Consider the following 26,751-nt stretch of genomic DNA (forward strand, 5'->3'; position numbering starts at 1 on the left):
AAAAACAGAAAATGATTGTATATAAGATACAGCTGATGGGTTCATCACAATTTGTAAAATCTGTTAGAATTGTTTATGTGTTTGGTAGATTTCAAAATATTTCTCAATAATGGTGCAAATATTTTTGTTTCCACTTTAGAACAAAATCCAGTCTCATAGCAGAGGAGAATATAATGTTTACAGCACCTTCCAGAGCCATGAACCAGAGTTTGACTACTTGAAAAGTTTAGAAATAGAAGAGAAGATCAACAAAATTAGGTGGTTGCCCCAGAAAAATGCTGCTCAGTTTTTATTGTCTACCAATGGTAGGTATAACTTTTTGTTATAAATTTTCATGTGCTTATTATGTATAAAAGAAATTTTCCCCTTTCAAAGAGGAATAGTTATTAAGAGATCCCTGGACAGATGTTTGGCAATATTTCTTCTCTATGCTTAATATAAACGTTTACCATCCTTTTAAAAATTATTCTTCAGTTTTTATGTTAAAGAGATTTTCAGGTGCTAACTTTTAGCACATACAGCATGCAATGAAAAGAATATGGATTTTACCATTTAATTTAGGTCAGATCCTATTTCTCCCACTTCTTAACTTTGTAACTTTGGGCATTTTACTAACACTGAGTTGAATTTCTTCTTAGCTATGAAGTGGAGATGGTATGTAATATCTATATTATAATATTATTATGGGTGCTAAATGTTATAATGCCTAGCACACATGAGTGCTCAATGAATGCTAATTTCCTTTCCCCTTTTTAAATATACTTAGACTCTACAAAAAGTGTTTTAAACTTTCTATTTGTAGATTAAATCTGAAAATTTAATATAAAATACTCTGTGAAAGTATGGTTTCCATTCAAGGATATTTTCTTGGAGAGGACTCTTTCTTAACCCCTGTCCAATTAAACACAAACTGGGTTGGCATATTGCCTTCTGAGCCACAAGCCCTATGACTGGAAGAAGTTTCTTCTTACACTGGTTTTCCAGTTCAGGAAAAGTTTTTAAATGAGAAATAGAATTGTAATGAGTCTACCAGAATTTGAAGCCCTTTGGGGCAAGTTAAAAGTTGGGTGATTTCTTTCAGTTCTAAAAATTTTTTTTTCTTATGAGTTACTGTAACTTGGTTTACCCTTAGGAACTTGGGTTTCAGGAGAGCCATTAGAGTGGTTGAAGGATGCTTCCAGGTTCCAGGAACCAAAGTCTATAATCTCTAAAACCATAATCTATAAAAATTTAGATTAAATTTTTTTGAGGCTGGCACAAGGGTTTGGATAACTGTTCAGATTTTCTCAGCTTCTCACTATTAATAAAATCTAATTCTAGCATGTAGACCTTAGAATTCTTTTTACTTTATCAAATGACTTCTGTGGTAACATGGAGAAAAATATTGAGTACCCACTCCATACAATTTATGCCTTATCACTCACTGTATTGAGTTCTTTAAAATGCAGTTCACAAAATGATGCTGCAAATGAAACTGATAACCATAAATGTTTGCCCATTTTCTCTGATCATCAAAGTTCTCTCCAACCAACCCATTGAAATTTGTGTCCTTTGCCCTCCTCTTCACATAAACCGTGTTCCCTTCTCTTTTCCTTAAAAAGAAAAATAAATAGAAATGATTATGCAAAGCCTGTAGCTGAAAACATCATAGGCAGAACTGTATTTCCTCGGACCGATTGTTGGCTTCCAATCTTGGTTCTGGTTCAAATTTATATAGTAAACTAAGTTACTTCAAGTAGCACTTACTTTGGAAAGTGAATTTTTCCAAGGTGTTTTTGTCGTATATTTTACATATGAGAATATTTGTTCGTAATAGTTACGGCAACTTATTTCTTACAAGCTAAATCTTTTTACTTTTCATGAGGGGAAACTTTTAAAACCTAGACTGGAGTAGAGAAACTAGTATAATGAAGCCTCACATCACCCAGCTTCAGCAATTATCAATTCATGACTAGTCCTGTTTATCCTATACTTCTCCTTCTCCTTCCCACTCCCCTCGTAGGATTATTTAGAAGCAAATCCCATTTCAATTTATTTGCAGATTAAATCTGAAATTTATGTTTAAATTCTCAGAGTATAGCCATGTATGTCTTCCATGTAGGTGTCTGTGTGCTCTGCTGTAGTTTGACATAATCAAGGCAATGTACGAGCACCAAATGAGCCTTTCTAGATACTAAACATTACAAAAGTTCAGTGAAGGGAGAGAACACACTGAATTCTAGTGGTTGGGTAAGAGGTATGTAAATTTCTTTATTTTTAATCTGTAGACGAAATCAACAGTATCGCTAAAAGATGTTCACGAAATAAATTTGAAAAACATTGATTAGTAATACAAATTACTTTAAAGGCACTACAGTGCATTGTAGTTTTTTGTCTTATTTTTTGTTATTATTAATGGACACCAAGTAAAATATAACTGGGGAGCTATGATAATTTTTGCGTTAAAAATAGTGATTATATTAACTCGGGAGTACAAGGTGAGAAGGATAAAACAAGTATATGGGAGTTTTACAACCGTCATGTTAGTGGTTGTGCCTGGGAATAGTGGATTAGGCAAAAGAATGGGAGGGGGAGGAGAATTTGAGCTAAAGCTAACAAATTGTACTGTTAAAAGAGAGAGAAAGCGGTGGGCAATGGTGGCTCAGTGGCAGAATTCTCACCAGCTATGCTGGAGACCCGGGTTCAATTCCTGGAGCCTGCACATGCCAAAAGAAAAAGAGAAGAGAGTGAGAAGGCAATTATGGTAAAACTTCAACATCTGTTAAATATGAATATTGTCTTTATGTTATTTGAATAGTTTTCTCAGTGAGATTTAGCTAAGTGACACTCCCCCACCCCCAAGTAGTGGATCTTCATACCCATAAAAAGATAAGAGTCAAGAGGCTTCTCTGGAGGTCGCTCTTATGCAAGCTTCAGTTAGACATGCTACTATCATAACTTGCCAAACCCCAACCAAAACCATTCCTACCAATCCTAAAGAATATCTAGGACATTACATAAGATTCTACAAAGGTTCCATGCACTAGGGTAACTTTCCAGAAACCTGTGACCTCCAAATGGGTCCCTGGACCAGATAAGTCCTGAAATACAGAGGGACCAGCCTTTCCAGAACATCAGCTAGTTCCATACCTCTATCCCATATTACCAACAGCCCCTTCCAACATGAAAAAGTTAGAATGGGCATAGCACAAATACCCCTAAGAGTGGGAGAAAGATCAAAGGTGATGGTGGAGTCATATAGAGAAGGTCGGATTTTAACAAATGAGTATGAGTGATGAATCATTATGCTGATATATTTTTTAGTCAATTTCAAGTACCTTAGGGCAGCTAGAAATAAAAACCAAAAATTGTGGAATTGTAACCCATACCAAACTCTGAAATCAGTTCTACATACAATTAATTGTTGCAATGTATTTTGAAATTTAATGCTTTTTTGTATATATGTCATTTTTCACAAAAAAGAAGAGAGAAAGAAGATTATAATAGAGAAGATAGGATTTACCAAATTAATATGACTGCTGAATCAGTGTGTTGATTTTTTTTTTTTTTTTTGGTCTCCAGTGTCATTTCATTTCAGAAAAAATGAAAAATCATGAAACTGTAACCTATACCAAACTTTAAAATCTGTTGAATAGCTACTTGTTAAATTGTGCTTGGAAATTTATTGATTTTTTTATATATACATTATTTTTCACAATTAAGAAAACGTTTAAAAAAAATAAAAGATAAGTACTGTGGGGGGATGATAGTATTAAAGTAGGACCAAACTTTGTAGCTTGACTACCAGAGTTAATCTTTGCTTTTTACTTTAGGTTTCTGTGATGATCATAAATTGTTTCATGTTTCCCAGATAATTTTTATCTAAATAACTTCATAGTTGCCTTCTTTATAACTTTAGTTCACTGAACATTGCTTCAAGTGAGTCTGTTCTCTTTCTCTTTAATCTTATGTCACCTTTCTGTGAATTCTCCTTGATTCCTGCGCATTGTAAAAAAGTCAGACTAATTAACCTGCTGATCCAAGGATCTTAAATATATCAATAAAATGCAAAGTCCACTGATTAATTGGTTAATAACTTGTTAATAAGAAGTTTTTTGAATCTTAAAATATAAAGCTGCAGTCCCAAAAAGGGAACTTGGTTTTCCCTGCCCTAATCCTTTGCTTTTGTGTCAAGAGGGCAGGGACTTTGGGTCTTCTAGAACATCTAAGTGTTGACAGTCTATAAGTAAACACCAGAATAGTTGTTCTTAGCCTTTTAGTAGGAACAAATTTCTGTGAGAATCTGATCCTTCCCTTCACAGAAAATTGTATATATCCACATAATCTTTATGGAGTTTTATGGAGTTTAATTCTTCTCACATACCTCTTTCTGTGAGTATAAGGGCTTTTGGATTTGTTTTTATGCCATAGTTATTAAAGTATTTTATTTCCTACCTATCTTGTCCCTAAGCAAGGCACTGAAATTGTATAAACTGTGTCCTATGTGTGTTTATACTGTTCTGTAAGACAAATTTTACCATTCAAATTTTTTTCTTTTGATGTTTAATTTGGTTTAAAATGTATTTCCCCAATTTTTCATTATTCTTAAGAGTTTTCTTCCTGTAATACCATTAGGAATCACAAACTAACCTCATCTCATTAGAAATTTGGTAAGCATGTTGTAATTCTTTATTTTGATCTTTAGTAAAGATTATGAATTAAACAGGCCACAAGACAACTGTGGGGATGGGGGGGTAGAATAGCCACCCTTGTTATCTTTAGACAGTGATTTCAAACCAATTTTTATTTGTCCCAAACTATATCATTTAGTATAGATTCATATATATTATAGATTTGGGGACTAGTAGAATATTTGTTGTAAAATAATGTAATTGTTTACCTCAATTATACAATATCTTATTGAATAGCACATTGAAAACATAGAAGAAACAAAAAACTTAATGACAGGATAGCTATAAAAAGATTATCTTGGTTTATATGAAATCCTAGATTACAAATTACTGAAATTAAGGATTTTTCTCCCTTTACACTTGTTTTTGAAAAGAACATCCACACGTCTCTTGTATATCTCTATATGACAGATTTTTTTTCTTTTGAACTGCTTTTATATAGGAACTTTATACATGTTTTTGTTTTATTGCACTCACTTATGAAAGATCATTAAAAATATCCTTTTTATATAAGAAAGCTATTTTAGGATTCAAGGTATTAAATAAGCATATATTAGAGTCATACTGATATAAATAAATAAGTACGTAAGTGGGGAAGAAGAGTTCATCATCCTTGCAGAAGAATTCCATATAATATGTGGATATATACTCCTCCCCCCAGAATTAAAAAATGGAACTTAATTCTCCTTCTCATGACTTGCTTCCCAAGAATAGCATATAGGAAGGGAAGAATAATACCTGTGCAGGGAAGAAACCTGACAGACACTAAAGAAGTTCAAAGTTATTATCACTAGCCACAAGTCATGTTGATACCATGTACCCTACTGATATGATGTAATGACAAGATATTCACCTTTTGTATGTGTTAAAAAAACCTATAATCCTGGTCTGATCGTCAGAAAATGTCAGACAAATCCAACCAAAAGACATTCTACAAAATATCTTATCAGTATTCCTTAAAACCATCAGGGTTATGAAAAACAAGGAAAATATGAGAAGCTGTTAAAATCAGAAGAGACTAAGGAGACATGACAACTAAATGCAGTGTGGTTTGAACCCTGGAACAGAAAAAATACATTAATGGAAAGCCTGCTAAAATCTGAATTGTCTATAATTTAGTTGATAGTAACGTACCAATGCTAATTTCTTTTGACAGGTGTACCATGGGGTAGCATAAGATGTTAACATTAGAGGAAACTGGGTGAAGGGTATTTTGAGAGTGCTCTATACTATCTTTCTCTGTTGCTTTTCTGTAAATCTAAACTTAATTCCAACAAAATTAAAAAGTGTTACATATCCTCATTACCTAGAAATTTTGTCTTGAAATTTTTAGGGGGAAGAACGCGTAATCAATATTTTTCAAGCCTTGTTTCCTACTTTTTCCTGATGCAATTGGCTTGGGGAGGGGGGAAATTGAAGGGTGGCCATATGGGTTTAAACTGAGGCATCCAAGCCAACAAAGGAATCCTTAGAGTCTTCATATAATGTAAAACGTATCTAGTAGGAAATGGAACCATTTTCAGATTCAGATTCCTTACCATTTTGATTTGAAATAATGGTTAGGCTATCTTAACTTACTTTTTTTTTTGTATTCTTTAAATCCTGAACGTGTATGTATATATATATTTTTCATCTGGCCTTAAATTATTTTTGAAGCATAGAGGACCTGGCTGTGACTTAAAGGAATTTTATGATTGTCTATAACATAAACTTGTGATTTTTCCATACTGTATTTGTGTGTGTGTGTGTGTGTTTATCCACCTGGGAATAGGAAATGCATTTTTTATTAAGTTAGACAAGGTTTTTGGTTTTTTGTTTTTTTTTTTTCTTTTAACGGAGAGCTCTTCACACACATACAGTCCATACATGGTATACAATCTAGTGGTGCACAATGTTGACACATATTTGTATATTCACTACCACAATCATTTTTAGAACATTCGTATCACTCCAGAAATAGAAGTAAAAAGAAAAAATTCATACATTACATACCCCTTACCCTTCCCTCTCATTGACCACAGGTGTTTCAATCTACCCAATGTTTTTATCTTTATCCCCCCCCATTTATTTTATTTTTAATATCCTTTTGTATTTGTTTGTTTTTCTTTTTTCTTTGAAAAATAACATTTACAAAAACAAATTTTGAAGCAGATCACAACAATCAGTTGTAGAACAGATTTCAGAGTTTGGTATGGGTTATAATTCCACAATTTTAGATTTTTACTTCTAGCTGTTCTAAGATACTGAAGACTAAAAGCAATCATACTCATTGCTTAAACCCTACGTTCTCTGTATAATTCCACCATCACCTTTGATCTTTCTCCTACTCTTTAGGGGTATTTGGCTATGGCCATTCTAACTTTTTCATGTTGGAAGGGGCTGTCAGTAGTATGGAATATGTAGATGAAACTAGTTGATGTTCTGGAGAGGCTGGCCCTTCTGCATTTCAGGACTTATCTGGACCCATTTGGAGGTCGTAGGTTTTTGGAAAATTACCCAATGCATGGAACCTTTGTAGAATCTTATATAATGCCCAACTGAAGCTTGCATTAAGAGTGACCTCCACAGTAGCCACTTGATTCTATTTGAACTCTCTAAACCACTGATAAGCTTATTTGTTACAATTTTTACCCCTTTTGCTCAGGATGGCATTGTTGATCCCATGGTGTCAGGATCAGACTCATCCCTGGGAGTCATCTCCCACAGTGCCAGGGAGACTTTCACCCCAGATGTCATATCCCACGTACAGGGAGAGTATTGATCTCACTTGCAGAGTTGGGCTGAGAGAGAGAGAGTCCTCACCTGAGCAACAAAAGAGGTTCTCCCAAAGTAACTCTTAGGCATATCTATAGGTAGGCTAAGCTTCTCCACTACATATGTAATTTTCACAAGAGCAAGCCTCAAGATCAAGGGTTTGGCCTATTGATTTGGGTGTTCCTAATGTTTGCCACAGTATCCGGGCTTTCCTCGGTGGTAAACATTCATTTTTTTTTTCCCATACCTCAGGGGACGTTGCCAGTACTTTTTGATTATCTGCTTAATGTAGTCTGGGACCTATCCAGGCATTACATTAAGCTATACAGGCTTAATGGCCCTCATTCTTATTCTGGTCCCCTGTGTTCGGCTTGTTTAAATGATATATACAGACAAGTTGAATTAGAGTATGTGCCACAGAAAATTTTGATTCTGGATAAAATAAACTTTTCTTCCTTTGGTCTCAAAGAATAGACGAGGTTCTAAAATACAGACAGTGTCTTCCTTACCCCTGTACTCTAAATTACCTTAATCCTGACCTGATCAGATTCATTCTTATTCCTAAATACCAGGTTGTACATATATAAAACAGCCTCTCAAAATCCAGAAATAACAGTTAGCACTTCAGACTAAACGTGACTGTTTTAAGAGCTTAGAGTCTAGGCCCGTTTTCTTATAAGTATTTTCTAAATGAGGCCATATAATACTTGGTTGACCATACTCTTTGTTTCTGGCTTATTTTGCCTCACCATATGTCCCACAGATTCATTTACAATGTTGCATGTCTCACAACTTTGTTCCTTTTTGTAGCAGCACAATATTTGATCATATGTATACACCATCTTTCACCAATCTATTCAGTCAGTGCATCTTACAGCCACCACCATTCATTGGGCATAATGTATAATGTCCAAAGTCAGCAGTCCATCAGCACTCTCAATTTTAGATAAATTTCATTGTTCTCGAGAGAAAGATAACCAATAAATTTACCCTGATCAAATAGAAAATCTATACCTCCCCTTAACTCTTATCTCCCTGCCCCCCTGGCCCCGCCTTATTTACCCCTGGTGTGGCTGTGGTACTGTTGATATTTTCCTATTAAGCATAGGCCATAGCAGGCAATAACAGTTTCCCTCTTAATACACTCTTTTTACAAAATTCATACCTTTCATGCAAAAACTTATTTATATTTGTAGTGTTAATCAGTGGGTCACATGGTTCTATTCAACCCCTTTCAATTATGTTCATCTTCAATATGGTAATATTACTTATAGACCAATAGTGAACCACTTTCACTCTATCTATTCCTTTATATTTGGGTTCAGCCTCATTAGCTAACCATTCACCCATCTCTACCTTCCATGTATTTCTAGGTCCCCTGTATTCTATATTATAAGCCTCTGATTTTACCTTTACGATGATCATAAAAGTGGAATCATACAGTATCTTATCCTTTTGTCAGACAAGGGTTTTATTCTTGGGGATCCTTTTAGATAAATTATGAAAAGGCATAAATAAGCCTTAAAATGTTACTCTTTTTCTATCAGTTTTAGCTTCTTTTTTGAGCACTTCCTTTTTCTTCCCAGATAAAACAATAAAATTATGGAAAATCAGTGAAAGGGACAAAAGACCAGAAGGATATAACTTGAAAGAGGAAGATGGAAGGTATAGAGATCCTACTACAGTTACTACACTACGGGTAAGTACATAAGAAAAAATGATTCTAATTCTGATGAGTAGTGTTCTGGAATTCTTACATATTCTAGATCCTGAGCAGAACTTGAGTAGGAGTAATTACAGTCTGCCCTCCTCCCAACAATTCTGTAAACAGGTGTAGGATGTTTAATAATTCCCATTTTAAACATGGAATCTCACCTACATAGGGGTCTCTCTGAGGTAGAGGCAGAACCCAGGCTTAAACAAGACTATTGTAAACTATACCACACTATTTTTGCTCTTGTGGTTTGAATGTCAGCTATTAAAAGATTATGTATCAGGATTAAATTTTCTTAAGAGATCATAGAGATGGAAATGGACCAAATTTTGTTGAAGCTCACAAATACGAAGAATTAGATGTTGTGGGCTAAAATTTTTTTTTTTTTAGCCTCTTTATGTAAAAAAAATTTTTATTGTGAAATATAACATATATACAAAACAATAAATTTCTAACTATATTTTAACCAGTAGTTTTAGAGCAAATTTCAAAATCTGGTTTGAGTTACAGTTCCACCATTTCATATATTTCCTTTCAACTCCTCCAAACGATAGGATGGTTCTGTAGTCATACTCATTTGTTAAATCCTTTCTTCTCTGTTAAAACCCTTCCTTCTCCTTTGATCCTTTTCCCAGTTCTAAGGAATATTTGGGCAATGACCATTCTCACTTCTTTATGTTGAAAAGGTGTGTCGACATTTTGGGGTAGGGGAACGCAACTGGTTGATGCTTTTGGGGAGACTGGGAACTCGGTTTCAGGGCTTATCTTGAGGAACCATCTGGAGGTTATAGGTTTCTGAAAAATAAACGTACTGAGTAAAAACTTTATTATAGAGTCTCAGATAGAGCCTTGGGTATTCTTCAGGGTTTATAGGACTAGTGTTGGTTGGGGTTTGGCAAACTGTGGTAGTTAGCAGTATCTAACTGAAGCTTGCCTAAGAATAAACTCCAGAATAGCCCCTGGACTATTTGAAATCTCTTAGCCACTGATACCTTATTTTGTTACATTTCTTTTCCCCATTTTGATCAGGAATGCATTGTCGATCCCATGGTGCCAGGGCCAAGGAAGTCAAATGTCCCACATTGCCAGGGAGATTTTCACCCCTGAACGGCTGTCCCACATAGGGGGAAGGGTAATGCTTTTAGTTGCAGAATTGGGCTTAGATAGAGAAAGACCACATGGGAGGAACAAAAGATTAGCCTCTTCATTTTAAACCATAAACACTGATTAATGATAGCAAAATTTTCAAGCAATAGATGGGGCTAGGAAGAACTTTTACTTAGCTTTTACTGATAAGGTAAATTGTTGAAATTGTCATTTTTCTCCCCATTTTAACACTTTAAAGGAGAGATATCAATTGCTTTTTAAAATTAAATAAGGGTAAAGTGACACAGTGGTGGCTCAGTGGCAGAATTCTTGCCATGCTGGAGAGACCTGGGTTCATTTCTGGTGCCTGCCTGTGTGTGGGAAAAAAAAAACTAAATAAGGGTAATATTGTACTGTTTTATGTTCCCTCAAGTGTTCTGACTTTAACTGCTCTTGCATACAGTGAGCATTTTTTAATAAATATTTTTCATGTGTCTTATTGACAGGTACCAGTCTTTAGGCCCATGGATCTAATGGTTGAAGCCAGTCCACGAAGAATATTTGCCAATGCTCATACATATCACATCAACTCTATTTCTATAAATAGTGATTATGAAACATATTTATCTGCAGATGATTTGCGGATTAATCTTTGGCATCTGGAAATTACAGACAGAAGTTTCAGTATCCATTTGGTTTCTTTTTTTTTTGGCTGTTTTGTAAAGAAGACATGTTGTGCTCATTTTGAATTTATTTCCATCTCTTCTAATGTATTCTATTTCCTTTTTGTAGTACCTTTTAATATATGTGACTTATTTCATGCCATCTTTTTATTTGTATATGAATGATTAAACACTAGAAAAGTTATTTGATACAGAAAAGAAAATCACATATTGATTTAAAAATTGGATTCTTGAAGTTCTTTAGGAATTTTTCTGTTGAATATATGAAAATAAGAATTTGCTTTTTAATAATTGAGTATAAAAACAAATTTGGGGAGTATTGTGTGCTTTCTCCAATTTTTTTTTCTTGAAGATTGAGAAAGAAATCCAAACAAGTCAGAAATGGTATAAAGTCAATGGAAATAATTCTCTGACCCCCATTTCATTGTTTAAATTAGCCTTCTGAATGTTCTGTGTATATATAAACATATGATATATAAAGATAAATGAATGCCTGTGCACACGTGTAATATACATATAAATATATAAATACATGTGAGTTTTTAAGTGTGTTTTGTTTTAAAAAATGTCTTCATGTTAGCAGCTACTGCTGCCGTTGTTAATGTGTAAGTTCCAAATATGTATCATTTAAAAAATTAACAAAGCTTTTACACTAATAGAGCTCCGCCAGTGATATCCAAGATCTTATTTCTCTGTAACTTTCTACCTGTCCATTTATTTTAAAAAGTGTTCTTTTGTTTTCATTTGCATTTCTTTTATCATGGGTAGGTATGGGCATCTTTTCATGTGTATCAACCATTTATGTTTCTTTTTGTTCTCTTCCTATTTTTCCATTGGATATGTGTATATTTTTATTCATTTTTAAAGTGTCCTTTTTATGTTGTTAGTTGTTTTGTTGCAGTAGTTTCCTAACCAACATTAAGTTCTCTTAATATTTATGAAGACAAATTTATCAGTTTTTTATGGCTTCTGTGATGTATATCATACTTAGAAAGAGACCTCTGCATTCTAAAATGATTTAAAATTTGCTTATGTTTTCTTCTAAGATTTTTTTTTAGCACTAAATATTTTAAGCCCTTTGAGATTAATTCTTATGTAAAGGGTAAAGTGTAGATATCCAGCTTTTTTTTTCCCCCCAAATGTCGAGTTGCCTTAATCAGCCAGTTAAAGAATAATTATTTTCCACCTCACCTTTTAAATTATAATTTTGACATTCCATGTATGTTACAGTCTGTTTGTACTGTATTCTGATCCATTAATTTGCCTGTACTCTGTTCTACTTAATAGAGATTTAGATACATTTTAATATCTGGTAGGGCTAAATTCCTTTCATGAAAAAAAAATCTGCTAAAAGAGTTATAAACTGATTGCTGAATGATGGCTACCTTCAAGAAATAAGACATTTTTTGATAAAATTGAAAAGATCAATTTTTGGACTAAGTAAAATCCAATCAAAATTAATACTTGTGCTTAGGTTTTTTTGTCTTTTTGTACTTCTTTTGGCTGCATGGTCGGGAAACGAATGTGCTTAGGTTTTGAATGATGTTTAGGTATGAGAAATGTAAAATTATATTTGCCTTCTTTCCTAAATGGAAATTCCTTAATAAGATGCTATCCAGATATTGTGGATATCAAACCTGCCAATATGGAAGAACTAACAGAGGTGATTACGGCTGCAGAATTCCATCCAAACAGCTGTAACACATTTGTATACAGCAGCAGTAAAGGAACTATTCGGTTATGTGACATGAGGGCATCTGCCCTCTGTGATAGGCATTCTAAACGTAAGTTTATTTTATCTTTCTTAAAAGTGATATTTTCTGTTCATCTGAAACTAGCCTTGGACATGTTAATTACATTTACATAGGATTTCAAGTCCTGCACCTGTGTGCTCAAGACCTCTTGCACGATTTGTTAAACTGCCTGAAGCATTATGGGTCACTACACTGGGAGAACTTAGTATGGGTCTCCTGACAGCGTTGTCACCTGGCATGGATATGTTTTTAGTGGACTGCTATTTAGGAACTTCTGGTTGGACTTTTGGATCTTCTCAACCTTGTATTCAAGTAGATCAGTTCCTTTCTCTTTTACTTTTTTTCTCTTTTTTCCTGCTCTTGTTTTTCCTTTTCTTCCCTCCCTCTCTCTCTCCTTCCCATCTTTTCTCTTAAGCTTCCTGGGATGATTTCTTCTGAGGTTACTGTGGCTTGATGTTTAAAAAAAAAGTTTGAAGACGTTTGATTTAAAAATTAAGGGATAACAGTACTGTTGTGTTTATGTGGTTGATGAATATTTTTAAAACTCATGAAAATGATGTGTCATTTACCTCCCTACTGAAGGTATGAATTTGCATTGGCTAGGGTGGTATGTTTTCCATTGTGACATTTAGGTAAAGTCAGAAATACACAAAATATACAGAACCTAGTGTACTGAAATCAGAAGTCCTAAGTGAGTCTGGATTTCTTAATTTAGCTACTATTAAGTCATTTTCTTAAGAAACTTTCAGGGAAATTAGGTTCTTTGAGCCAGAGAAATATTTTTCAGTCCTTTGTTGGCTTCTCATTTTATATCACTCTTAGGAAATTTGTTACTAATTGTTTCAGGAAATGTTTTGTCCAAACCAGAATATTATACACCTTGCCTTTTTTTTTTTTTTTTTTTTTTAAGTGTTTGAAGAACCTGAAGATCCCAGTAACAGGTCATTTTTTTCTGAAATAATCTCCTCTATTTCCGATGTAAAATTCAGCCATAGTGGTCGATATATGATGACTAGAGACTATTTGTCAGTCAAAATTTGGGACTTAAATATGGAAAACAGACCTGTGGAAACCTATCAGGTAATTGCAGTTTTTTCTTTCAATGAGAATATATTCTGTTTACTTCTAAAAGTTAATAGAGAAGAATTTTGTACTATGTGTTAATACCAGTGCAGTGTTTGTTTATTCAGGTTTTCCTTCCTCCAGGGATCAATGTGTTTGTTGCTGTTTTTCTTGTTAAATTTACATATTCCTGTATAGGTTGTGTTATCTATTCAGTTTTGTAGCTAAAATATGATTTTGCTACCAATATGAATATTGGCAACATTTTTTTCCTGCAACTATATGCCTTTAAACTGAGGAGAAAAGAGCCCTCTTCATTTAGGTGTGAGGGGGCAGGAGGTTGGTATACTGGTAAACAGGTGTACTGGTTGCAGAGTGTGCAGTAGTAGTTGAAATAGAGCTTAAATTTAGCATTTCATGCTGATTGGACTGACTTTCTGCCTTTTGGCTGGTAACCTGCCTTAAGCTGAAGAAGGGTTTGAAAGCTCAGCAAACTGCTTCAGGAGTTGCCTATTTGTTGTAAGATGTCTGTTCTCGATTTTCTTGTTCAGCCACTGTCATCGATCACATGTTCTACACCAGAAGTAGAAAACAGAATGAAGAAGTGCACAGCACAGCACAGGGGAAGGGTTCATCTTAAATCTGTGTTGGGTTCTCGATTACAGTATAGAAAACCCTTCACATTGGTTTAGGAACACAAAATATATGAATGGCAGGCAACATTGTTAATGTTGTGTTCTTAGTAAAATAGAGCAGTGTTTCTCAAACTTCTTCACTTGACTAACAAAAAACACTCATCAACAATCTCCTCAGTGGTATTAGAAATGTCAGACTAAATGCCATGGTTGAAACGAACACAGGGATGAAGTGTTCTGTATTGTTTTCAAATTACACTTGTATAATTCAAGATTCTGATATATCTCCTATCCCAGTCCCTTTGAGAAAAACTGATTTGAACTTGAGCTACATACTCCTGTATTGTGTGAGGAGAAACTCTGTATGTGCATTCTAAAACTACTGAATTATAGGATCTACTTAATTTTACCTGATTTGCAGGCTTTTGCCTATACTGAATCAGATACTGATTGAGACTAGAGTCACATCATACTCAAATTTAGCTTATGCAGATTTCAGCTGTTTTGTTGAATTTAATAAGCATCTTGCTGAGCTGTGTGTAAGCTTAAGGATTTTTTTTATCATTAATTTTTTGCCTTGCATGCTGACTTTTGGTCCTAACTCCATATGAACTGCGACTCGTTAATACATTTTCCATTAATGCCTCATAGACATGGCCTGAATCATTCCTTTATACCTAGTTAACATAGGTGCTTGAAGTGAGTTTAGGTTGTTTCACAAAGAATAGAGAATTCTAAGCATTTAGCAAGAGTCTACACTTTTCTAGTATTTCTTTTTAAGATTTCCTTTAATTTAAAAAGGATAGTGGATGGTGAAGTAGAGGATCCTTTTGTTTCCTTTGGTTGCAACAAATACTTTGGAATTTTTCTTTTGGATATAATACTAAGTTGAAATCTTTTTTTTAAGAACACTTTCAATACCTAATTTATTCTCTACTTCATTCGTTTGCTTGAAATATGAGTAAGTATAGAATTATACTTCAAAACATGGAGAGGTACACTTCCATTAGCTTTTTACCGTGTAAGTAATATCCAGTGGATGCTATTAGACTTGGAAAGAATGCCTACCTAGGATAATTATATAATTTATCACCAAACTGGGATATGCTCATGTATACATGATATATGCATTTAATGAAAACAGTAGTCTTCAGTTATTTATGCCCAGAAAATAGTATTTTAAAAGAAAGATAGTATTTTGTGTTTTTTTTATCAGCAGTTAATGGAATGTGAAAGCCAAGGAATAATGTTCAGATGTTTCCATGATGTTCTTTTATTTTGTCATTTGTCTGCCAGGTTCATCTGTTTAAATATTTAAGTGATGTTTATAGGGATACATGTGTGCCATGCTCAGCAGGAAATTTTTGTTTTGCAATCAGAAAATATATTTCTTAAAGAGTGCTGGTATTTTTCTAAACGAAAAAATTGCCTTTGTTTTTTCCAAGAAGATTTTTAAAGAGAAAGATTAAAAGATGTGTGTATATAGGAATATTTGTATAGTTGTGCCTTTTTTTTCCTAAGATATGGAATTGTTAAAGTATTTTCCTAAATTCTAATAGGTAAATCTTGAGGTAAACTAAATATATATGTAATATATTTATGTTTTTCCTTAGGTTCATGAATACCTCAGAAGTAAACTTTGTTCACTGTATGAAAATGACTGCATATTTGACAAATTTGAATGTTGTTGGAATGGATCTGACAGGTAATTGATCTTAATTTTAAAAATAAACATAATTATTTACTCATCCTGATATGGTTGCTACATTTACTAAAAACCTTGCCAACTTTTCTTAGATTAACATAAATTACAAGCCCTTAATTTCATTTCCCCCCAGAGTTTCTTTGAAATATATTTAGTAATCTTAGATATAGCATTGTACTACTAGCATATAATGCATTAAGCACTGTGTTTTTACTAGTATATGTGAAAATACACACACAAAATTTAGATATCTAAATTATGATTTAAATATCCTTAAATTTTTCCTTCCTTTAGAGCTGATAAATCATATTTCTACTATACCAACAATTAAAATGGTGACATTTCAGTTTGTTACTCTGCTACTGTGTTCTTATTAGAAGTATTTGAGCAGTAGATATTTCATTTGGATTGTTAATATGTACAGAAAATCACCTCATAGAAGCAGAACAATTAGTATATATTGTTTTAAACATCTTACCATAACTTTTTTTCTTAAACAATTACCAGTTTTGCTGTAGCATGATTTCTTTTTACTAAACTATTGAAATGCATACCATTATTTCCCAGTATAAATAATGCTTAATCATTCAGTGTTTTGGTTGTCAATACTTATTGAGCACTTACTGTGTTCCAATAGAACAAAAATTAGTAAAAGAAAATGTAATTCTGAAATTATTTATGCTTATAAATTAATTAGAGGAACTTTATTCACCAGTTGTTTTATTACTGAAACTTGATTCCATTTTTGTGGAATGACTAGAGTCCTGTTGATAAGACTGTTGGTAAGACTTGTCTTTGAATGCCACCATTAAACCTCAGGCATCTGTAGAGAAGAGGAAGGGGTGAGGAGTAGAAAAGAAAAGAAAATGAGCAAATTTGAAGAGGAAGAATATATTAATATAATAGGGTATGGCATACTGCTACAAATAATTTGTTTTCATATTATTTAAGCATATTGTTAACAATTTTAATTTTTACTCCATTATAAGAAGGCAGTGTTTTTTTCACTTAACATTTAAAAAAAAATTTAGATAATTTCAGACTTAGAGAAAATTTGCCAGAGTAACACAGTGAATTCTTAAATTTAGTCCTTACCCAGGTTTTCCAGTTATTTTCTTTATCATTCTCATTCCTCTCTCTCTCTCATTATCTCTATATCAATCTGTGTACACACAGACACATACACACTCACACATACATGCACATGCTTTTTTTCCTGCACCATTTGGGAGTAAATTACAAACATGATGCCCATCACCCCTAAATTCTTTAATGAGTATTTCCTAAAAGACAAAGACACTCTCCTACATAATTACAGTACCAGCATCTAAAGGAGGAAAATTAATGTTGATGAAATAGAAGAGATAATTTATAAAATTATCCTTAGTTTGAATGTTTCCTCATGATTAGATTCTGGTTATGTATTTTTGGCAAGTAAACCACAGAAATGCTGGCCTAAGAATACCATTTAAAATTTACAAATGTCCATCAACTAAAACTAACCACACTAGAACCTCACAAATGCAAATAATTTGAGTGTGCCAAATTAAATCATCTTAATGATTTAATGTAAATCATCTTAAAAGAAAATGCACTTTTAGTACTTTCAGATACATCCACCAACTAATGCTGTTTTCAAGTGTCCTTTGAGAGAATTGACAGTACTGAATATATGATAATCATTTGTATTTAATATGTTAAATATTTGTAATATAAAAATATAAGTAGATATTCAGTTACTTTCAAGCATTATTTAGAACAGTTCTCATTTTATGATACTAGCTTGGATCATGTGGGAAGAACGTGATATATATAATAGTAGTACCATTCCCTTTCCAAATTATTAAGGGTTTGAACTTGTGAAGTTTTGCTTTTTTGAGTAAATGCTATGTTGAGCAGTAGTAATGCCAAATAGGGCAGACAGATTATTTAGGGAAGGCTAAAAATTTAGCATCCCTTTAAACTGATACTTTTAGAAATATTTGCTTAAAATGTATTTAGTGGTATACTTAGGATTTTCTGTTAATAAAAATGGTGTGTGCTATATTCTTTATTCAAGCACAGATTTATTATAGCAAACCAGACAGCTTCCAGGAAGCAAATTAAATAGCTCATGATTTAAATAAGATATTAAGCATTGGTTTCTTAAGGACAGCTATATTATGCTTTTGTTTGTTTATTTGTTTGTTTTGTTTTAGAAGCTGCGGCTTCCACAGATAGTTGCTACTTTAAGAAGTTGACTGGTCTCTTGACCAGCACCACCTTGTAGTTGCAAAACTGTTCAATAAACTATTCATTACTACTGAGAAGTTTTACTGGAGTTTGCTATCAACTTAGGTGACAGGTTTGGTAGTCATGAAAAGGAGTCATTGGTAGAAAATCAAGTTAACTAGTACCATATTTCTAGTTTATTCCAGTGATTGGTTCCCTAGGTTGCTGTCAGCAGCCCTGTTCCTTAATTCAAATTTGCATGAAGTAACTCTTACCTATGGAGTTCTAGGTTAGATTTAATCACGGAATGATTTTACTAAAAATAACGTGTTCACTCGATTGATTGGATCTTCTTTCTCCTTTTACAGTGTTGTTATGACTGGATCTTATAATAATTTCTTCAGAATGTTTGACAGGAACACAAAGCGAGACATAACCCTAGAAGCATCACGGGAAAATAATAAACCTCGCACAGTTTTGAAGCCACGCAAAGTTTGTGCAAGTGGCAAGCGAAAGAAAGATGAAATAAGTGTTGACAGCCTAGACTTCAACAAGAAAATACTTCATACAGCTTGGCACCCCAAGGAAAATATCATTGCTGTAGCAACTACAAACAATCTGTATATATTTCAAGACAAAGTGAATTAGGGTTGGCGTTCCTAGCAGAAGATCCCACTTCCTGCTTAGTTGAGATAGTTGAATCTAGTATTCGTACCTATAAAAGAGAGAGGTCCATTGTGGCACCCCTTTCCAGTGTTTAACAATGTGCCATTTGACAACACATTTTATAGCTACATGGAGAAAGCTCTGTGGATTCATCACTGTGTTGTTCTCCATGTCTGCTAGCCATTTAGGTAAGGGTAGGGCACTTTTAATTTAAATGACTTCTTGCACCATCTTGCCTAATGGACTAGATTGGACTGTATCAACATTGATTTACTCCACTTTTTATGCCTTCCATTGTGATGACGTCAAACACAGTGAAAGCCTTCAGTCATGCTATGGGATTTAATTGTGTATCCTCATTACTGTATCATTTGTGGGGTACACCCCTTCCCCCCATTTTAAATTAAATACAGCTCATTCTTACTGTGGCTTGTAGCATTCCTCCTCTCTGGCCTCCTGGACTCCTTCCTTTCATCTCTCTTCCCCTTTACCTCCTCCACCCAGTCTTGGTGGTGGTGTATTAAAAAAAAGAAAGAAAGCACACAAAATTAGTAGTCAGTTTGGGGTCAGTGGTAAAGGGGGTATATGTTGCGAACAAATGTTTTTAATAACAGTTGGCTGTAATCACTCCTTGCCATGTCTGGCACTGAAAATAAGGGGGAAAAAACTACTGAATAAAAGTGACAAAGAACGGAGAATCTGGTTTTCTTTTTCTTTTTAATCTACCTCTTCAAACCAATATATTGTCTTACCCTTGGGCATAGAGAAATGAAATAAGTTTCCATTGTTTTATTGGTTATTTTTGTTAATTATTTTAACAAGTGTTCTTTTACATTGGAGGAGAGGTATTGGTTCTGTATGAACATGCTTTTAATATATATTGGTATTACTAAGGAGTGCACAATTTATAAAATGCTACTAAAGACTTTTTTTTTTTTTACTGTAGTTAGGCGCGGGTATGGGGCACATATTGTATTTACACTTAACTATTTATCTGTTAATGAAATTGTTGTAAATGAGAACCAAATTTGTAGAACTTCATTTTTAAAACCATTTTACAGTGATTTCATTTTTGCCTTGCTAATAAGTCTAAGACTTAAAATACTTTTTTAATAAGTTAAAGCTTTTTTTGTTATTCAATCATACAACAAAATAAAATAGTATCGGGTGATTTACATAGATAAAATTTGACACTGCACTAGATACTTTTTTTTTTTTGTATTTTACTGCTATTAAATCTGAATGAAATGTACTTACCATAGATGTTTTTCTTCTATTTTTGGTTTTCCAAAACTATTATTAAAGACAAACTTTAAAGGCACAGTATCCAAAAAGTGCTTAATATACTCCAACAGTTGCCTCAAATAAAGATTTAGTAATCTATATATGACTGCATTGTCCATAAGTGATGATACTTTATCCAAAGATGAAGAGTAGCCCTATTTTTAGAAGGTAGACTGTACCTTTGTCAATCTTGCAGAGCTTTAATTGAGGAGAAAAAAAAATGGAGTTTATTTTTAAAAGATAAATTGAGTGGGCATTTATATTATTAAAGAATGTCAGTATATTTTGGTTGTGCAGTAATATAACAACCTTGAATTTTAGAGGACTGAGTGCTTATATGTCCACTATCTATTGTTCTATTCTTATCTTCAATAATGAAAAATGATTAAACAGTTCAACCGTAATTCCCTCTACACTTATGCAAATATTATGTCTTGTAAATTAACATTTTTAGCACACAGGAGAAGTTTTATGAAATAAAATCTTGGACTCAACAAGTCTGAATTTGTATTTAAACACTGAATATTTGTCTGATCATTCTTGAGATAATGGCACTTTTCCTATTTTATTTGAGAGTCTTGGGTAGCATTTGGAATCTGTTATTTATACAGACTTGAATGAGAAGTGGGATGTTCCCCAGCCATAAGTACAGTGGTGACATTGTTTTCTGATTGGGCCACTTTCCAGGAGATACCTTTGGGAGGTTGTTTCCCTAACCTTTGGATGCATGTCTTGAAAACCACCGAAAGTTCATGGAAATTCTTTTTGGATTCATCATTAGGTATGATGATTCTCATCCATGACTCTAAGGGTTAGTTTTTTATACTTAAGAGAAACATTGCTAAAAGTCAAATACGTCTATCAAGGGATGCTACTATAAATCATTGTAAAAATATTCTCAAGTATTAATTTTTACTTTCTTTGGTGTAGTAAACTATCAGCCCAGCCGCTCATTTTATATGGTCATGGTTAATCTCTTTATTAATAAAAATTATACTTAGAATAAACTTTAGTCTTGTCAAGTTACTTACATTTCCTGTTTTCTTACCACTAATATGCATATTCTGTCCCTTCTGTCTTAACTTTAAAAAAAATGATTATGGCAGGAAAAACTTTCGTTTTGTTAATCTCCTTTGACTTTCCCTAGTGGCTGGGCACAAAGAGTAGTTATTTTACAAACATCTGTATCTATATAAACACATGTTTATATATTACTGGATATTAAGCTGTCTTCTGTGAAGCCCTTAGTCTCTTGAAATAAAATGACATCCTTGTGCTTTTTTTCCAAATAAAGTGAGGATTTTTTTTAACCTTAAATGTGAGCATTATTCTGGCTACAGATACTCCTAGATTAAAGGAAACTAGAAATAAGAAAACTGATTGTTTTAGTGTCTAATGATACCTACTCCTTATAAGAATGTGATTATACTTAAACAGTTTGTCTATGTGTGAAAGGTAGGCAATACTGGTAAAAGCATTTTTAGTGAAATTTAAACCATTCTCTTCTTGAAGAACAATTTGCTTTAGCATCTTTTCTCCACCCCATGTAAATTGAAATGTAGATGGTGATGCACTCCCGGGAGAGCAAAAACAAGCTCCTCCAAAAATAAATGGGAAAGATAAGTATCAAGTCAGTTTACTTTTATATTTGAGAGCATCACTGTGACAGATATCTTATATAATTCTAATTGTTGACGTTTTAAACTGCAAGTTTGTCCACGGTCAAAAATATGTTCATTTTTTCATATCCCTCTACTGGAAATGTAAACTGATCCTGCTTCATTTTAATCCTAATGAGGCCAAAGCAAATTGCAACTTTTCACTTTAATGTTAGTCAAATGCTTAGTAAATTCCCCAGGTCCTGGGGTATTCTCAAATGCTGAGTATAGTTTATAAATACATATATATATATATATATATACAGTTTATAAATAGTTTTTATAAATATATATAGTTTTAATAATAGTTTTGTCTCTGACATGCCAGTAAAACTGGAAGAGTATTAGAGTTTGTAACTCCTTACCTCTGTAAAAATACCATACCGACCTTATAGTCTTAAAATAACATAAAAAAGGCTCTCTCTACCACAGTGCCTATCAAATAGAAGGCACTACGAAGTTTAGTTTCCTCTGAAAGTCTAGTTTGACAAACAGGTAATTAAATCGCTGTAGGGGAAAAGCTTAATGTTCATCTTTAATAGCACCAAGTTATTTGAGGACTTTTCCACTAGAGGGCAACAGTTAAGTCTTAACAGCCTTTACCAGGTATTTTTTGAGAATGCATGAACAAGAGGATTTCTGTTTTTTTGCTGGAAGATCCTCATTATTAAAAACCAGATCAGGGTCCAAATAAAGAGAAGTCCAGATAAAACCACTATTCAGTGTGTTCCTTGAGTGTTTGAGGGGCCTGGTGATAAAAAAGGGCAACCCAAATGCAAACTGATATCTTTCATGGTCCTTCATACATCATTGGGGAAGGAGCAAAAAGGCAGAGGGTTCTGAGCTGCCATTTTTTTCATTCACAGGCTACTTAGTCTGCCCACCCCTGTGCAAAGGCAGATCCTTCTTGTTACATGAGCAAATTCTACATCTTCCTTCATAAGGAGACCAGGAATTTCATGTTGCACATTAATGCTGAGTTGACTAGACTGTCTAAATTCATTCATAGATAGCTTGCATATAAGAGTAATACATGCACTTTAGAAAGTACAGGAAAAAGGAAGAAACGCCAATCTCATTGGGTGAGAAAACCTATGCATTCTTACGAATTTACTTTTAGAAATTTTTACTTTTAGAATGTGGAATCTTGTTCAAAGGATATGGGTGTATTTATGATTTGGTTCATACTTCCAAATTTCTCCTTCCAAAAATGGAAGTTTCCATCAGAAGTATAGGAGATTAACCTTATTTTCACACTTTCGAAGCTGGACAAAAATCTCATGCTTCATCTTAGTTGATTTGGAAAAGTAAAAAATGGTAACCCAATTTGCATATTGTGAAATTTTAATAGTGTCTTTTGAAGAGCAGAGGTTCTTGATTTTTCATAAAGTCAAATTTGTTCATTTTATGCATTATGCTTTTTTGGGTCATATATAAGAAATCTTTGCCTAGTCCAAGGTCACAATGCTTTGCTATTTTATTTTAGAGTTTAATAGTTTCAATTTTTGCCTATGACTCATTTTGAGTTGATTTTTATATATGGTATAAGGTATGGATAGATGTGGGTTGTTATGCAAATGGAGATCCAATTGTTTTAGCATCATTTGTTGAAAAGACTATCCAGTCTATATATGCCTTAAAGTCAGATACTTAGAGTAAATCAACTCTTTCATTCTTCAAAATTTTGTTGTTCTAGTTTCTCTGCTTTACCATGTACATTGTATAATCAATCAGGTTGTTTCAAAATAAATTCACTTGGATTTTAGTGATAATTGCATTGAATCCATAGACCAGTTCGGGGAGAATCATCATCTTAACATTTCTCTTCCAATTAATGAATACAGCATATTGCTCCAATTATATAATTCTTTGGCTTCTGTCTTCAGTATTTTGTAGTTTTTAGCAACAAGAATACCTTCAATGAATACTCTATCATGTTAAAAAAATATCTACCTCGCCCTATTTTTTTCTTCTTAATCAAATGCGTTTGGTAATTGAGTTTACTTTTCGTTTTCAACTATTAAAGAAATGAATTAATATTGGATTTTTACTTCTGTATACTAATTCAGATTGATTTTTAATATTTGTGTGTAGCTATTTTTGTCAGAATTATTCCAGCTTTCTAAAATGAAAGATACTGTCTTTTCATGCCTTTAAACACCTTGCTTCTCTAGACCCCATAGTGAAAACTATTTTCAGGACATTAAAATGGAAAGCCTGATATACAATAACAGTACTAGTTCCAACATATTTACATTATCAGTAAATGTAAATTTGTTAAACTACCCTATTAAAAGAATTTTGGGTTGGATCCTAAAGCGAAAGCTACATTTTGCTGTAATCAAGTGACTCAGGTTGAAAATTAAAAGAATGGGTGCATCAGGTCAATGCAACTAAAGAATAAAAATTTAAAAAACAAGGCTCATGATCACAATATCAGACAAGGTTGAACTGAGGACAAAATACCACTTCATGATGATAAAGAATTATGAACAAATGTATCAAATAATGAAGCATCAAATATAACTAAAGAAGATAAAAGAATAAACAGAAACACAGTAAGAGTAGGGGTTATTAACTGATCTCTTGGAATCCCATCACAGAGAGAAAAAAGTAACTATGAAAAAATGGCATTACTATTAAAGTAGTTCCAGTAGATACATCAAACCTGATACCCTGAACACAGAAACTACATGTTTTTTTCAAGTACTCATGGAATATTCCCTGAAAAGAACCATATGTTAGGCTTCAAAGAAAACTTAAAAAAAATTCCCCAAGCTAGAAATGATATAAAGACACATTCTGATCAGGCAAAAGTTCTTAGACTTAAAAATTCAAATTAATAAAAGAATTATATAAGCATCAAACCTAAGAAATTAGGAAAATTAAGGAATGACTGCTAATTGGTACTGGGTTTCTTTCTTTTGGGGATGATAAAATGTCCCAAAATAAGTTCTGCTAATTTTGCAAAACTGTGAATAATACACAAAACATTACATTTTAAACTTTAAATACATTCATTGTACAGTATAATATGAATTATATGTCAATTAAGCTGTTTTAAAAAAGGATTAAGAATAGTACAACCAGGAAGCAGGGATCAGAAAACAAACAAAGGGCAGAACCGAAAATTACAGGACATTTTTACTTTAGAATTATAAAACAGATAAACTATTTGCTAACATAATCAAGAAAAAATAAAGGATAAATAACCCAAAGTAAGAAATAAATCTAAGATCGTAGAAAAAGGGAACTAACACTCCCAACATGTTTTCATAGAAGAACTGCACTTTATCTTTAAAGAAAAGTGATTTTCAATTTAAGCTACTCAAGATCATAGAAGAGGAATTTCAAATTACTTTTTTACAAGATGAGCATAAGAGTATAACAAAGCTCAAAACAGTTTAAGAAATGTCAATTACCTAAAAGAAATCAGAATAAGAAGGGAGATCATGACCCTGAATGGGAAGACAATGTTGTAATTGTGTCAATCACTCATTCCCCCCAATTAGTGTATTAATTGAACACATTTCTGATCAAAATCTTAAAAGAACTTGCAATAGGACATAAAATCAATTATTCAAAAAAAACTTTCAGCGTAAAGTATTTCAAATATATTAAAAAGTTGGAAGAATAGTTTAGTGTACCCGTCACCTACCTTCAATAACTACCAATCAATTTTAAAATTCATCTGAGGAGTAATTAAGTTAAAATAGTTATTAAATATTTTTAAAAGACAAACGAGAAGAAATTTTCTCTAACAGTTATTTAATAGAGTTATTGTAAAGGGCCCTGAAAAGGACCCACGTTATTGTGGGAATTTAGAACATTGCAAAGGGGCAATTTTAAATCAGTGTGGAATGTTTGGCTTCAAAATGTACCAATATTGTAGGGTCAGCTGACTATTCGACTGGGAAAGAACAAAGCTAATTCACAAAATATCAAAATTAAATTTCACATGGATTAAATGTAAAATGTAAAAATTACATCTATTAAGGATTAGAAGACATTATGGGGGAATATATTCATAATCGCAGAGTGAAGGTCTTCCTAAACAATATGACTGATAGATTTGATAATATGAAGTTTTACATTTCTTCAAAGTGAAACAAAGTTAAAAGACAAGAGAGACTGAGAGAAAACGTATACCACACATAAATCAGACCATGGAAACTGGAAGAAGACATGGAAATATAAAGAAGGTGGAGTATTTAGGAACATAAATGGTTTAGTGTCACACAGCTTCCTATGAAGTAGATCGCAGAGATAAATTAGATGACGGGATTGGGGGTAATTATTTTCTTCCCATGTTTTCCCTGAATCTTTCCCATTGCTTACAATGGTCGTGTATTATTAAAATTTAAAAAGTCATTAAATTTAAAACTAGAAAAAATTTAAATTTATAATTAAAATTTAAAAAGTTATTAAAACGACAACTAACAAAGTCTGGGCTGTCTCATATTGTTCCCTGTTTGCGGTCTTAATGTTCCGCAGATTTATCTTAATATATGCTAGGAGTCCCTGAGTTTTTTGCTTCCTTTGTGTCATCACGAAACCTACGAGAGAACTGAGAGTCTGTAACAGATACGGAAAAATAAATGTTCACAGACTGGATAAAACAACGTTGATTCTGCAGGTGCGGGAGATTTGAGCGCTCACACAGTAGCACCTTACACTTCCTCATTATATACTTCTCCCTATCCTCTATCCCAGTGCCATCTGTATAACTCATTCCATCCAGTCGGTGCGAATTACGTGCAAGAATTCACTCCTGGCACGGACGTCATCCTGACTCTCGCGTCTCCACGTCTGTGCCTCGCACGGGAACGCCCAGGTCCCGCCCCGTCGTTTGTTGTGTTGTTATCACGT

The 26,751-nt window shown here is 33.2% G+C and overlaps 1 protein-coding gene and 1 long non-coding RNA gene across 7 annotated transcripts in view; one reads left to right on the top strand and one right to left on the bottom strand.

The window, feature by feature from the left end:
* PPP2R2A (protein phosphatase 2 regulatory subunit Balpha) overlaps positions 1 to 19,638 on the top strand; it is a 133,973-nt gene extending 114,335 nt beyond the window's left edge. For all 5 annotated transcript variants that reach the window (XM_077152836.1, XM_077152835.1, XM_077152837.1 and 2 more), the window contains 7 exons: positions 140 to 305; positions 9,011 to 9,123; positions 10,731 to 10,908; positions 12,527 to 12,691; positions 13,572 to 13,741; positions 15,972 to 16,063; positions 18,643 to 19,638. In XM_077152836.1, the coding sequence (XP_077008951.1) occupies positions 140 to 305; positions 9,011 to 9,123; positions 10,731 to 10,908; positions 12,527 to 12,691; positions 13,572 to 13,741; positions 15,972 to 16,063; positions 18,643 to 18,922 (1,164 nt within the window). In that variant the 3' untranslated portion in view covers positions 18,923 to 19,638. The remainder of the gene's footprint in view (positions 1 to 139; positions 306 to 9,010; positions 9,124 to 10,730; positions 10,909 to 12,526; positions 12,692 to 13,571; positions 13,742 to 15,971; positions 16,064 to 18,642) is intronic.
* Positions 16,750 to 26,627, bottom strand: LOC143677174 (uncharacterized). Of its 2 annotated transcripts, none has more exons than XR_013172423.1 (4): positions 26,443 to 26,627; positions 20,198 to 20,422; positions 19,365 to 19,445; positions 16,750 to 16,886 (listed from the first exon to the last, which is right to left on the bottom strand). It is a non-coding gene; the product is annotated as an uncharacterized LOC143677174 (long non-coding RNA). The 2 variants fall into 2 exon arrangements; XR_013172424.1 differs by having other exon boundaries at positions 18,550 to 19,445.
* Between the last annotated feature and the right edge of the window lie 124 nt (positions 26,628 to 26,751).

This window comes from Tamandua tetradactyla, chromosome 3, assembly GCF_023851605.1.
Source record: "Tamandua tetradactyla isolate mTamTet1 chromosome 3, mTamTet1.pri, whole genome shotgun sequence".
Classification (NCBI taxonomy): Eukaryota; Metazoa; Chordata; class Mammalia; order Pilosa; family Myrmecophagidae; genus Tamandua; species Tamandua tetradactyla.